The following is a 9,542-nucleotide window of genomic DNA, read 5'->3' as shown; positions in this document are numbered from 1 at the left end:
AACACACAAGTTCTATTCTTATAATTTAATTTTCAAACATGTATCAATACAAATTAAAAATAAATAAAACACCTATGCAATTTTCAGTACCATCATCACTTTGTACCACACGCTTGAACATTACGAAATTTGTCAGAAGGTTACAAAACTTGTTGTTACGTCATATAACTCGCGTGTATTGTAATAAGATGACCCAAAAAGTTTGACTATATTGAACGTCATTAGCTGTTGTTGCATCTCGACCAATGAGAAAGAAGTATTCTTGCTAGAGAAAGGAAGCATGTACTACCTGTACGCGAAAAGAACTGGTTGTACATGTAGAGTGTGAAACTCCAGTCAGTGGGTCAGATTCGCTGAGAAATAGTTGGAATCAAGTTTCCTAAAGAAAACAGTGGGTTTTCGTTTATATTTCTAAACAGCAATGAGCCTGATGATGTATATATTGTAAGTACTCTATGTTTTATGTTTCGTCTAGTTATGGGATCACCTGGGCTTTTTGAGGAAATGTCGAAAATTCCTATGCTTGACCCTTCTGACGTTACTCTAACATTAGCACGTTAACGTCGCTGTGGTTTAAGCAAAAGTTAGAAACGTGAAACACAATATTGATTATTTTGTACTTAATTTTCTGGAATTTGAAGTGTTTTAAATTGTGCAATATAAACCGATGTTAAATACATATAAACCGATGTTAAATACCGTGGTTGAATTTTTTTCTGTCTGCTGATACAGTTGAGGAAGGTGTCGAAAGGTCACTTTTAGGTTATATCACCATTTACTTAAAAGGTGGTCTCTATGGTTCATCTAGTTATATGTGTGGTGGTTACCATAATCACCAGCTATTGTTGCATTGTTATAAACCCACATCTGCTTTTCTGTTACCCTCGTTCAGTTGTATTATTTAAGCTATACTATAATAGCTTACAATGTTAATGTTATAAACCGTCACATCTTGTTACTCTTATTGCGTTAAGCTGTGCTACAATCTTTTGTTACTGTTTTAGTGTTATAAATCTGAACCTACTCTTCTGTTGTGTTTGTCATATTATTAAGTTGTGCTATAGTATGTTACTGTTTTAGTGTATTAAGTCAGAACCTAGTATTTAGTTATTCTTTTTGTCTCATTAGATTGTCTCGTACATTTCTGTTATTGTTATAAATCTGAACGTACTCTTCTCTAGCTTGTATGTAAAGTATGAACCCTGAACAATTTTACCAACAAGTATAGTTCCTTAATAAGAACATGTTTTTTTCCTATTTAATGTATTTCTACATAGTTTCCTGTTAGCTTTGTACTTAACAATTTTGTGAGATATGCAGAAAAAAAACATAAAACAAACTCACAAAAAATCAGCTTTATTTTAAAATATGTAAATACCCGTACAGAGTGAAAGCTAGTCAAGGACAGATTTGATTGCATTGTTCCCACGGTTCATGTGCGTCGTTTACGACATAACACACGTGCAAAAAAATTCTAGTCTTCCATATTGGTACATGCATCAGGTTATTCAACTTGCAGACTGTAGATCTCAAACTAGTTTAATATAATTAGAACGAACGCCTTTCGATGTTGAGATTCACAAAGAGAATGAATTGAAACACATTGTAGTGAATTTGTATTTGTTACTAATTTTTTCACTTCTAGCCAGTTGTGTAATATTTTCTTCTCGTTAGGGTAAATATTAAGGAATCTCTCCTTGTTAATTACGATGCAGAATATTTTGTGAACTGCCATTCATTTGGTAATATTTCTCAACGTTTAGACTAGACAACTTCTGAAAGCTTGTTCAAAAAACGGATATTATTTAGTGGCTGAAGAAGCGGATATTGCAGTATCGCGAAAATGTTTCGCAATCTAATTTTATCACATCACAAGACCGTTTCATGTTTATAAAAACTACCTGCAACGATTCATATGAAACACCACATATTTCAATGTGACGTTTTTTAAGAATAAGTTTCAAAGGACTGGTCCCATGTATGGTACATATTCAACCAGAAAGGCTCCTTATACAAACATGGGTTAAACGGTCGGGTGAGAAATACTTGGGACTGCCCCTGCAAGAGCTTTGTTCATCTTTGAACAAAATAACAGAATTCACTGCTACTTTTATACCACGCTTAGCTGAAAGTACACAGCGTATTTACTTGCACAACCGCACGCACCTTAGACATGCTGATACGCAGCCTGTTACGCTAACTACTACGCCATGCTCATTACAAGAATTAGCTAAGTATAGTGAAAAGAAGTGCCGTAAATGCTTAAATTAAACTTGAAAGAACTGCGTAGGCGTATTATGCAAGAGGCGAAATAGTGAGTTAGTTTATTATGATTTAATATTTGTTATAATATTCCTATCCATAGAGAAATATCTTTATCATATTAGGTTTAGTGAGGAAGTAAATGGTAGTTCCTGTGTTATGTAACCGCAGAATCCTTATGTACCTAGTTGAAATGATTATATGCTATAAAAATAACAACATAGGTTTTTTACTATTTATATAGAAATCTATTTTTCAGTAATAGAATGATTGCATCGCCATAATTTTGTTTACTCTAGTATAATTTATTCTTGTCTACTGTGATTTTAATATTGTTTTGGATACGACCAAACTACTTCAGATGTGACTTTACATTGTTTACACTATGTAACACATATTTTGTTCCTGGATAGTATGTGTTATTTCTTAATTGCTTATGTTGTAAAAGTACAGAAAATAACCATTATTCCCTTCAAACTTTACTTTTGTGACCTGGATAATGAAATTTAGAAATTAACCTATTTTCTACGTAAAAACAGGCAAATTTGCACATTTCCATTTACGTAAGGTCTGAATAAAACAACATATGAATCAAGATTTACATGTATTTATACTAAAGTTGAAAAATGTCGGTGACGCTTCCTCTGACTTGTGACTTACACACTTTCATCTAACAAATCCCACTCCTTGAATCTAGATGTCAAAAGCTCGGCATTCGACTTTGTTAGACTAAGATCTCTGATCAAGCCATTGAGGTGTCTTTGGTTGGGGTAGTATGGGTTTTTTATCACCAGCTGCACCTTTGAAATTGTAATCTGGATCTTCAACGTCTACCTCCTCTTGTGATTTGCTGCTCTCTTCTGAGGATGGCTGCTTTCACTCTGGCTGAGTGGATACAGGGAGCTCAGGGAAGTTTGACAGTGGGGTGATGAATGATGGATATATAATAGCAGATGCATTCTTGCCAGCCCGACGTTTGGAAGGGTCCACCATGCAAAAGTAGCAATTGATTGAGTAGTCAGTGGTCTCGTGTCAAATTCTTGGAATAGCGAACTTCATGGCTCCTCTTTTCTCCTCTGTACCATCCTGCAAAAGAGCAAAAATAAAATTATTGTAAAGAATAAATTTATTTCATCCACAACTAATGTTCAAGAGGTTCATGCAAAATATTTTGTGATATTTTTCAATACTATTGGAAATTAAAAAAATAGATATATTTAAATTTCAAAAGGTCTAAAATTTGTATAATATAAAATCTTACTATTCAAGCAAGCAAAAACCATCCGTCTTACCTTCTAGAGTTTTTCTGCAGTGCTCGCAGGTAAAATGAGTTGTCCGGGGCTTGTCTTGATTCCCAACAGGCATGCCAAAATATGCCTTGTAGGCTTCACACATTTTAACAGATGCTGTTACAGAGTACTTTTTTATTTCTTGTCTTGATAAATTGGACACATACATAGAAGAATGCGTCTGACGAATGCTTGCAGCTTCTTGATGCCACCTCTGATAAAATCAGATAGGTCTATGGTGAGTGGTGAGCCCCTGTATATGTGTATTACTATGGAAAGTTTTGGAAAATTCTAAAAGGTTTTTGAAAATTCTCAAGTTCTACAACATTCTTGAAAATTCTTGGAAGTTCGAGAAAATTCTCTATCAGCTACTCAGCACGAAATCTACCTGGAATGTTTTGGAAAATGGGTAAATTTAAAAATTTCATTACCCCAATCACAAAAGCAAAGTGGAAGAGAAAAATAGATCTTTTCCATTTACTTTAGGCATAATCAATTGGGAAATAACACATTTTGCCCAGGAACAAGAAAAAGTAAAAAAAATTTGTTACACAGCGTTATAGCGAGTTGTAACTAACTTCATCTACATTTATCCACATTGCATGTTTGTCAAGCAAACATCTAGTTAGTTTATTGTTTTAAGATTAGCATCTTGTTCCACGAAGAATATTTTTCCTACTATACTACAATATCACGAATTAAGTGAAGTATAACATGATAAAGAATGCTTTTCACAATAAAAATCTACCAGAGCTATATTTATAGTACAAGGTATTCACAAACATATCAGAAAAGTGAGCTTGAGAGTATTTTATTTCGATATGAATTTCCACTGAACTGGAAGCTATAATTGCTTGTACGGTGTGTTGACAGAACAGAAAAACTTTCGTTACGTGTTTAGGTCATTAAACTATGGTTCCTGAAAGCTGGTATATAGGCGGTTATACCATACCATGACAACCAACGATGAGAAATGGTAATTGTATAAAATCCATATAAAACTATACTTGTATTGAAGTTAAAAGTTCAAGTTAGCGTTATTTTGTTTAAAGTTTCTCCAATGGGGCTACAAGTACTGTAATGTGTTCGGAAAACTTCCTAGAAATTCTCGAACAATAATTTTGTTCAGAACTGAAATAAACCCCCAAATTACAAATATATATAGAATTAAATAGAATGTTTTTCTTTATTTAATTAATTTGTTAAGTTTTTATTGTCTTTTTGTTTTCTATTTTTAATTCAATAGTGTAATTTTTCCACGTGGCCGAGTTCGTTAAATGTGCCTATATTTCAAGTGTATTATGATTATTAATTTCTGTATTTTTTCACAAATGTATATTTTCACCATCTGGTGCACTGAAGTCAATGATATGAAGAACATTTCTGCAAATTGAGAAATATATATTTTTAGTGCAGTTATTATCTGTTTGTTAAGCTTTTGTCAGATATCTTAATCATATTAGAGATGGGTGTGTAATTGTATTTACATCAGTTCATTCTATATGTGACAAGTCATTTAATTTTTAAATTTGATGGTTGATTTTATTATACTAATCTGTTATTTGGTTTGCATCATTTTATATTGCGTTAGTTTCAGCTTACTAATTTGATGCAATGTAGAACTACATAAAAGTAAGGATTTTAATCACGACATAACATCGGCAATTAGACCCAACCTTATCAGGTGTTTTTGGGTTGAAGGCCCAAATCATGATATTCAGTATGATATTCATCTAGTGACCCAGGACACAGTACTGATAACTTTTTTTTTTTTAGTTTGCCTGTTTTTCTTAAGTAAACTTAATTATTATGAATTGTAGTTATTGATGTAGAGTTTTTTCATCTATTCTGGTATAAGCTATTATATAACAGCAGTACTGTTAATAATAGTTATAAGTTTGAGTAGAAAACTATCTATTTGCACACTTATGTAACTTTTTATGAATATATTTAAGTATGCTTTCCTATTTAATTTCAGTTTGGGAGTGGTAGCACTTCTGTTTATTGCAGCTATGGCCGTATGTGTTCTAAACAGTTTTACAACTCCCAATGTTCCCATCAATCCTAAAGAAGTTGATGCGCAAATAATTCGTTTTTTGGACACGATAGCACATACGTCAGCCAATCCGACTGTCTGCCCAGAAGTAAGTAAAGCAAGGAGAACAACATATATTTTCCAATTCATCTTTTCTTGTTGGTGAGAATTAACTGTTAAAACTTGATTTATCATTTAAAAAAGAACAAGAGGGAATCCTCAACAGTTCATAGTGGCGGCTGTTATTAGTTCTTAAATTGGTCAGGAGATGGGTAGAGCTGTGTGGGTGTGTTTTCTTACAGCAAAGCCCCATCGGGCTATCTGCTGACCCCACTGAGGGGAATCGAACCTCTGATTTTAGCGTTGTAAATCCGTGAAACTTTATTGCCACAAAACCACTTTTCTAGGTTAATTTTGCTAATGATCAAATGTATCTACATTAAAGTGAGGCTAAATATATGTGTATCACCTTACTGTGGTCTGTTCAGGTTTATCTTTAAAATATATTCATGATTATGGAGCGCATCCATCGACCTTCCACCCCTAATGCTATAGTGTATAATGCAACCATAACAAAAGACTCTTTGTACAACGTTACAATTCACAAGTAAACACGCCTTGATAAAACAAACAAGATTCAATGCATTATTGTGTAGTGTTTAACAGAAGTAAAAACCCGACTGATCCTTAAATTTTAAGGTTTAAGTTAAATCTATTATTAGAATGAGGAACAATTTTGTGTTAAAATACAGAATGGGTAAGACGAACTGCTCGAATTTTATGTTCGCACTCTGGGCTATAAAAACTTGTAGTGGGAGTTCCAGTATAGTCTGGAAAAGTATGTGGAAGTGTTAGACTGTTTAGCAGGTTTTAAATGCAAATTTTATTTTGTGAACAACAGTGAAGTTTAAAAGTATCAAACTGTGGAAAGTGACTGTTTTAGAAATTAAATAGATGGAAAGGGTTAATCGAAGTCCAAGTTGATTGGTTCTAATGTGAGCTCGTTTAGTGGTTTGTGTGTGTGTGATAGGAGGTAACTGTTACAATCGAAAACGTAGCCAAAGCACTTCAGAAGTTATTGTAACTGCTGTATGTGTCAGGTTTTGAATATTTGTTTAAAATAGGAATATATTTTAACAGGAACTAGGTATGTTTGAATGTTGTAATAAATAAGGTCCTAGGACTACTACGTGTGTATAGTCTCTTGTACTTCCAATACCCATATCGTTTCTTATCTGTAGTTCCAATACTTAACCTTGATTAATCGTGTTTCTAATCTTTCAGGAACCTATCAGAATAGCTGAGTCATCGGAAAAACCAAATGCACCATTGTTGAAAATGGAAGGAAACGTTAATACCTGTAACGTCTCCCATAAAAGTTACGAACCAACATTCCATGAAATGGCAATTCGAGTCATTCCTGGTAAAGAGCAGCACCTTCGCCACGTGGTGTTCTAATACGTAATGATCCACTGTGCCTTCGGTAATGCACTACAACATACGACGGATTTTATTGGCAAAAGTATTTGACGCATGTGCTGAGCTGTGTTTCGTTATGACTGGCACTCGATCTACTACCGGTACGCTAAACATGTATTTATTGCGTACGCGTACATCCCGGAGTTAACCAAGAGGCAGTTTCATTGCATAATGTTCAGGTTTATATTGTTTTTCACTTATTTTCCTATTGGGTGTTACATTTCTCGTGTGACCAACCACGAGATTTTACTACAGTACACAAGTCTATATTTTGGTTACTTTAGTCAAACTTTATGTTCAGAAATTCACACATCTGATAATAAGTACAAGTAATTAACATGGAAATAGTACAGTATACAAATGATAGGTGGCGCTAATTTAAAGTGTTATGATATGAAGATAAACCAAAACTGAAAACTTATTATTAATAAAATACTTGATGCTCCGAGTCTGGCCCCTCCTTCATCATACTAGTTAGTGTTCATAAAGCTCTTTTGTTAACTATGACGTCATGCTATGAATCGCCTGATGCAAAGAAGGGCAATCAAGGCCCAGATGACGTCACATTAGTAAATCAAGTCAAATCGCATCACTCTGGTAACTGCAGAAGTGCTGCCCTCTAGAAATCATTCAAGTAATTAGCTTCCATGTTTTTTTATTTTTTTTTATTTTGACATTCTTAATGCAAGTAAATAAACTATTAGTGTGTGGTTGATTAGATAGGCGAGGTTGTTCTGGGCGACCACAAACAAAAAATCCCTAGGTACTCCTGGAAGTATCTGTAAAACTGACCATAATTTGTCACTGTATTGAAGTTGACTTTTTCCATTGCCCTGTCCGAATGCTAAATCTGTTTTATGTTTGTAGTTTTGTCCTAATTTATTATTAGACTGATAGTCTCAGGTCGCAAGGGTGGGGATAAGGGATTTTTAGAAAGTATGGTATAAAATTCATTACTTATTAAACGTGTAGTTGTAACGGTACGTGTATTTTATTAATAAAGTAACTACATTATTGTTTGCATGATAATAATAATAATAATACAGCTATATATTTCCACATTTACATTTAGTTTTGAACGTGAGTTATTTACATTGTAATGTGTAATAAATTTTAGGTTTCGTGTTAAGGGTAATTTGAGGAAATAAATGTTCGTTAATTGGGGGTATTGTATATTTAATAACTGTTTATGTGTTTGAAGTTATGCACAGTGCTCTTCCCACCACAGGTATCGAAACCCGGTTTCTATAGTTGAAGTCCGCAGACATAACTCTGGGGGTAGTTTATTGTTGATGCTTTATTTAAAGGTATTTTGCGTTTAAGAACATAACATACTTATTGTTGATAGAATAAACAATTATGTCAATTGTTGACAATTTGTCGTGTAAAATTCCTCAAAGTTTGGCCTTCCTCATAACTAGTTTTGAAATATTTCAATATAGCTAGGTTGCTTACCAGACAAATATATAAAATTGTGGTATACTTAATTCTATTTGCTGTACTTAAAGGAAAAAATATCAGGGTGGGGCAACGGTAAATTTACAGATTTGAAACTCTAGAATTCGGTGTTCAGCATCGCCTGGTGGATACAGCAGCTAGCTCAATGACGCTTTGCTTTACAAATAATCTAAACACCTTTTGAGTGAACTAAAATAAAAACAATAAAAAAAGTGGAGTATCTAAGCGTGCGTTGGTTTTGACTTTGCGTCACAATATAAAACAATTTAACGCTAGATGCGAAATAACTCTCTCAAAGTGCATCAGGCTAGCCGTCGTGTTGACGCAATCAAACTTCTTTGGTAAAATCGTTTCTAATAAATTAGAACAGCATGTCAGTTTTAAAATTCACAACAATCTGTGGTATTCAGTTGTAATTTTAGGCCCAACGAAGACACTAACAGTCACCCTTCGGATAATGAATTTTGTTCACAATTATTAACGAGTGTCTTTTTTGTGTTACTTTTGTAGCAACGGTAACATTGCAGTACAAAAGTAAAATAAATATTCTAACATTCTGCACCAAAATGGACAATACTCTGCCCACAGAAAAGACTACTAATTTCAGAGGTAATATGTAACGTTAAACCCAAGTTTATGGGTAGATAATAGCTAATTTGGTGTAAGGCTTGGAGAACCCTAAGAAATCCGATGTAATACGACCAATACAGAAATCTTTTGGCCATCAGGTGCAAATTTGTGTTTAGATTTGTTGTAAACCAGCATTATTTCTTTAATAATAATCGTTACTACAGTAATCCGTGACTAATGTGCAAGCTTTTGTGAACTTTCCAGAGTCACGTGAGGTGAAATAACGTTTTCGAGTCCTGTTGTAAACTTTTTTTTACAAGTATACATTTCAATTTAACTACTACTTTACCAAAATCCCGCGTATCTTATTTCTTTCAAAAAATGACTTTACACAAATTAATCACTTACGGTAACTCCCATTTGATTACTTACTGGTTGGTTGTGTTGTT

General features: G+C 33.7%; 1 protein-coding gene across 2 annotated transcripts; it reads left to right on the top strand.

Annotated features, from left to right (window-relative positions):
• The first annotated feature begins 275 nt into the window (after positions 1-275).
• LOC143223106 (uncharacterized) lies at positions 276-8,441 on the top strand. Of its 2 annotated transcripts, XM_076450559.1 has the most exons (4): positions 297-444; positions 4,453-4,527; positions 5,530-5,695; positions 6,871-8,441. In XM_076450559.1, the coding sequence occupies exons 2-4, from the start codon at positions 4,505-4,507 to the stop codon at positions 7,042-7,044; spliced, it is 363 nt and encodes a 120-aa protein (XP_076306674.1). In that variant the 5' UTR covers positions 297-444; positions 4,453-4,504; the 3' UTR covers positions 7,045-8,441. The 2 variants fall into 2 exon arrangements, with proteins under 2 accessions (XP_076306673.1, XP_076306674.1); XM_076450558.1 differs by lacking the exon at positions 4,453-4,527 and having other exon boundaries at positions 276-444.
• Positions 8,442-9,542: the final 1,101 nt, after the last annotated feature.

This window comes from Tachypleus tridentatus, chromosome 8, assembly GCF_004210375.1.
Source record: "Tachypleus tridentatus isolate NWPU-2018 chromosome 8, ASM421037v1, whole genome shotgun sequence".
NCBI classification, from domain to species: Eukaryota; Metazoa; Arthropoda; class Merostomata; order Xiphosura; family Limulidae; genus Tachypleus; species Tachypleus tridentatus.
The sequence above is the reverse complement of the archived record's forward strand: the minus strand, read 5'-3'. Positions and strand labels throughout refer to the sequence as shown.

Coding starts and splice junctions, on each gene's coding strand:
- LOC143223106 (XM_076450558.1), top strand. CDS start 422: ATGAGCCTGATGATGTATATATT. Junction 445..5,529: donor AGCCTGATGATGTATATATT/GTAAGTACTCTA, acceptor ATTTAATTTCAG/TTTGGGAGTGGTAGCACTTC. Junction 5,696..6,870: donor ATCCGACTGTCTGCCCAGAA/GTAAGTAAAGCA, acceptor CTAATCTTTCAG/GAACCTATCAGAATAGCTGA.